The sequence below is a fragment of the Ascaphus truei genome, chromosome 13 (assembly GCF_040206685.1).
Source record: "Ascaphus truei isolate aAscTru1 chromosome 13, aAscTru1.hap1, whole genome shotgun sequence".
Classification (NCBI taxonomy): Eukaryota; Metazoa; Chordata; class Amphibia; order Anura; family Ascaphidae; genus Ascaphus; species Ascaphus truei.
In genome coordinates this window covers 26,136,429-26,141,764 of record NC_134495.1, presented here as the reverse complement: position 1 = coordinate 26,141,764, position 5,336 = coordinate 26,136,429, and the positions used below count along the sequence as shown (strand labels likewise).

Here is a 5,336-nt window from a genome sequence, read left to right as displayed (position 1 = left end):
ATGGTGGATGTGTCATGTGTGCAGTGTTGGGAATGATAAGGAGGGTGCAAACAGTGTTAGTACTTACAGAGAGAGTGTATGCAGTGTTGGCAATGGCAGGGAGGGTGTGTTCAGCATTTGTAATGACACAGAGGGTGCACTTACTAACAAATGTCAGCAAGAATGGGCCAAACTTTATCTTCTTCCTTAAAAAAATGTGTTAGCCGATACAATAATGGGAATTACAGTTGTACAATGAGTCTACGTTGTCATTGTCTCATAAGAGGAAATCTCTTGAATTATTATCTATAAGAAAACACAAAGCCTACTGTATGTGAAACTGGGCAATATTTTTCCAACAAAATAAGTGGTCATAGTTTACTTTGGTTTGTCATCTCTATGAAACCTATTAAAGTTAACATCTCTACGTCTTATCATCTCACTCCTCTGTTAGGTCAATGTCTTCTTACTGCATGGAAAATCATACCACTGTGAAAAATCTAATTCTTCTGGCATTCCCAGGCAGCCGTGAACTAGAGACCTTCCTTTCTATGGTGTTCCTTCTCCTGTACATTTTTATGATTGTGGGGAATGGCCTCATCATCACCATCATCCGTGTGGAGCGGCGTCTTCAAAGACCCATGTACTTCTTCCTTGCTAACTTCTCTGGCATGGAAATATGCTATACCACTGTCTTTATGCCTACAATAATAACTAACCTTATGACCGGTTATCAAAGCATCTCAGTATTTGGGTGTATGGTCCAGCTGTATTTCTTTGTTTCATTTGGCGTAGCCGAGTTGTTTCTTTTAGCCATCATGGCCTTTGACCGCTATCAAGCCATATGTAACCCTTTACGCTACACAACTGTAATGACTACAACGTTTTGTTTTTCTTTGGCAGTTGGTTGTTGGGTAAGTGGGTTCATATTCAACCTTCCACCATCCCTTCTCATGCCCCGCTTAGATTTAAGTGGTAACAATGTAATTAACCACTTCCTATGTGATGGACCGGCCCTTATCAAACTATCTTGCTCAGATACCAGTCTGAATGACCTCGTCACTTTTGTTCTTGCCGTAGCTGTCATGTTGAGCTCCTTCATGTTCACATTCTGCTCCTATTTCTTGGTTATATATACTATTCTCAAGATTCCTACAAGCAACGGGAGGGCAAAGACATTCTCCACCTGCTCCTCTCACCTGACAGCAGCCGCCATATACTATGGGACTTTGATATTTATGTATGTTCGTCCCCAATCCATCAAGGCGTATGACATGAATAAGATTGTGTCTATGTTTTACACTATCATCCTCCCAGTGCTGAATCCTCTCATATATTGTCTGAGAAATAAGGAGGTTAAGGAGGCCATCAGAAAGATGATCATTTAGCGCTATGAACCAAATCCACAGCATTTACACACTTTAATTGAGGCACTTTACTTTTGATACATAGAATAATAGCTCGTATTATAAAGATATTATCCGTATCAGTGAATGTATAGATGTAGCGAGTAACATTGTCCCACCCAGATAACAGAACATACTGTAAACTGTAACACAGATTATCACAGATGATGTATGATTGAGGGGTAATGTTGGAGCACAGTACTGCAGTATACTCCACCACGGCACACCAGAGAACAATAGCACCTGCTACTGTACATCTGTATGTCACTGATACACATTGTTCAAGCTGCGAGTCCCACAGAGGTCATAATTGTGGCAATGCGCTAGTCTCGTTATTGTATTCAATGATGATATTTACAATTATGCTTTACAATTAGAAAGAGCTTCATTGGAACACTTTTAAATTAAATAAAACACATATTTATTGAAACTTGCATATAATAACAGTAGATTCTCTTTCTGAAGCCCCACCTTCAATGGGCATCAAAATTCAAGTTCATTGTGGCTTTGTGCGAAATGGTGTCTATATTTGGCAAAACCAGTGATATTAGCCCATTCTTTCCAGGAATTTTTTTTTTTTTTAAATATAACTACTTTAGCTTGAAATATAGCTTGAGAGAGCACTTACTTCCCAGGTATCTCTCTGTTTATATTATTCACTCACTCATATTCCAATATCTGAATTAAATAAGATAATTGAACTTTGAGAATCTAGACCTATTTGCTTTAATCTGGTGACATTTGGCTCATTTCCAGAGCAAAAGGTTGTAAACAAAATTGCAAAGTGTTTTCCTACAAAATTGTGGTGCAGAATTGGGAGCTTGTTACTATCTCTGTAGCTTTTATATAATTGCAGACAGTATCTCCCACCCAGGCCCCTGCTTCTCTATGTGAGTACAGTATTCAACAAGTCCCCAATCACCAGCAACCAGAGGTTTGTAGGAGGAAGTAATTTTGTCATATGGTGGAGGGAGTTTTGTAGGAGCAAGGAAGAAGTTTTGAAGTAGGAAATTTCATAGGAGGGAGTTTTGAAAGAGGGAGCAAGGATGTTTGAAGGAAAGGTTTTCAGAGCAAGGAGCACGGAAGATGGAAGTTTAGGAGGAGGGAGAGGGGAGTTTGGAGGAGGGGAGTTTAGGAGAAAAGAGAGGGGTGTTTAGTAAGAAGGAGAGGGAATATAGGAGAAAGGAGGATGGAGTAGAGGAGCAGGCAGTGTTTGAAGCTGGAGGTGGAGTTTTAAAGGAAGGACAGTTGATCAAATAACAAAGCACTGAAACAGCCCCATCTTGACCGAGCTAAGTCTCCAAGCAATGTCAACCACATGAAAATCACATTGTCTTCACTTTCAAAAAAGGGAGAACCCATCTTCATCTCAAAGCTGATTCAATGGCTGGTAACATTGTTATGGAATCCTTTAGATGTTTCACCCTATAATACTGTATATTGCAACACATTAGAGTTCTTCATTTTGCAGTAATTTCGATGTTGTATCTAACAAGATACATTGCAAACCTCACAGTATAGAATTTGATTTGGTGGTTAATAGAACATTTTTGATAGAAGGATCTGCTAATTTTTTTCTAGTACTACATTATGAACATTGTTGTTATTGACAAAGTCTCCTCAACTGACGATTTATCATCAGAATTATTTCATAATACATTTGTATGTGTTGGTCCTTATCCAACGCTAGCCGCAATTCACTAATCTCTAATGCAGGTTATCTATAGTTTGGAATAAGATCAATCAGAGCTCACGGAGCTAAATAAATATGAGAAGGATTGGTTGTGGAAGAAGCACACAGGAGCCTTTCTGTAATTTAGCTTACTCTATATTTAAGACGTCAGAGCAGGTACAAGCATAACGTGATGTTTCAGGACAAGCTAGTCCCTTCCTCAGACCAAGGTGTATGGCTAGACAAAGCATAGACGTCCTGAAACGTAACCTTATAGTTGTAACTGCTCTGATGTCTTAAATATAGAGTAAGCCAGATTACAGAAAGGCTCCTGTGTGCTTCTTCCACAACCAATCCTTCTCATATTTACTTGGATGCAGCGTTGAGACGTCGGGATCAACGAAGGGTGCGCACCAAGGAGGGAACCATTGATTAATTATCTTTAAAACAATGGTGTGCCACTATTTCAATTCTTTATACTATCGAGGAGCTAAATAAATGGTAACAATATGTAAGTTCCTTTATATAGTATATTTCAGTCCATGAAAGGGTATAAGGTGCAGCTTTTCTTTTGGAAAATTGCCTTTCTTCCTGGATAGTAGTGAATGTGATATCTAAAATACGAAAGTTCATACACACATCATCCTCAAGGGATTGGACTCGGTGACCTATATCTTGCCCAAAAACGTCCTCGTATGTATCCTCTGTCTCGTTACTGCGTGCCTTCCAGTAATCTGCCGCAGTGTCGGTTGCTGACTTCCGGGTTCCAGCTGCAGTGATGTAATTTCCTGCGGACTCATGGAAGATCCCAGGCCTTGCTCCATTCCAACGCATTTCGTAAGCTGCTCTGCTACTTCATCGAGGAAGATTATGTTTGCACATACTGTAAAACAGTGTAAACAAATGTTTCAAGCGGCACCCCCTAGCCATAGGCGGGGGGGCTTCATGACCGGGGGGGTCCGGCCTTCCCCTCGCTGGCCCGCCCCCAACCCTCCCTCCCCAGCACAGGGGAGGAGTTCACGGAAGGCCTACTTAAGGCCAGGCTGGCGGGCAGCACATCCTCTTTGGCTGCCCGCCAGACGATTTGGACGTCCCTCTCCTCCCTGCAGGTTAAATTAAGGTAAGGCCCCGAAAGGGGGGTCAATCCTGGGCACTCCCCCCTCCTGTATAGCCGCGATTTTTGAATCGGCGGTGAGGGGGGAGGCGGGATGCAGGGAGGAGAGGGACCCCTTAGTGTAGCGGCCCGTCCCCATCCTCCATCTGCGGCGCGCAGCATGGAGCTGGGGGGGTCAGATTTAAGCCGCTTCCGCGGCGGCTGCAGGCAGGGAGGGGTGGTCTCGAGGGACAGGGGGTCTGGCGGGCAGAGGGGGTCTGGCGGGCAGAGGGGGCCCAACGGGTTTTTTCCTCCGCTTCATCCCCTGGGGGGGGCTACCTGCTCCGGCAGCGTTGTGCGGGCGGGTGCCTCCTCCATCTGCATAGCCCCACAGCAGCTGCCATGGGTAGGGGCACCCCGGCGGGGAGGAGCAGAGGGATGCTGGTTGCGGGGAGAGGGGGGTCCGGCCGAAGCAAGCGGCCCGCAGGGAAATTCGCCGTGTGTGTCCCATGCGGGCGGCTGCTCGCGGCCCGTTCGGGGGCTGGGGCGCAGTCCCACGTGGTGCGGGCCTTCCGTCTCCCGATGGGGAGTGTAGCGCGGGTAGAAGCCCCTCCTCCCCCCCCCCTTTTTCGTTTAGTGGTCTCGGGGCAGGGGGGTTTGTGGTGGACCGGTCAGCCATGCGGCTGGAGATGCGGCTGCTCCCGCGGCCCCCCCCCCTCCCACACCTGTATGTAAAATGTATGTGTGAGGAGGGGCCGCCCGGGATAAATCTATAATAAATAAATAACGTGGTTATATGTGTGTGGTATGGGTATATGTATATATGTGTGGTATGGGTATATGTATATATGTGTGGTATGGGTATATGTATATATGTGTGGTATGGGTATATATGTATATATGTGTGGTATGGGTATATATGTGTAGTATGGGTATATATGTATATATGTGTGGTATGGGTATATATGTATATATGTGTGGTATGGGTATATATGTGTGGTATGGGTATATATGTGTGGTATGGGTATATATGTATATATGTGTGGTATGGGTATATATGTATATATGTGTGGTATGGGTATATATGTATATATGTGTGGTATGGGTATATATGTATATATGTGTGGTATGGGTGTATATGTATATATGTGTGGTATGGGTGTATATGTATATATGTGTGGTATGG

General features: G+C 44.0%; 1 protein-coding gene across 1 annotated transcript; it reads left to right on the top strand.

Moving 5' to 3' along the window:
• Positions 1-437: 437 nt before the first annotated feature.
• Positions 438-1,367, top strand: LOC142464595 (olfactory receptor 11L1-like). Its single transcript, XM_075567968.1, has one exon. It carries the CDS (start codon positions 438-440, stop codon positions 1,365-1,367), a length of 930 nt encoding a protein of 309 aa, XP_075424083.1.
• The last annotated feature ends 3,969 nt before the right edge of the window (positions 1,368-5,336 follow it).

Coding starts and splice junctions, on each gene's coding strand:
- LOC142464595 (XM_075567968.1), top strand. CDS start 438: ATGTCTTCTTACTGCATGGAAAATCATACCACTGTGAAAAATCTAATT.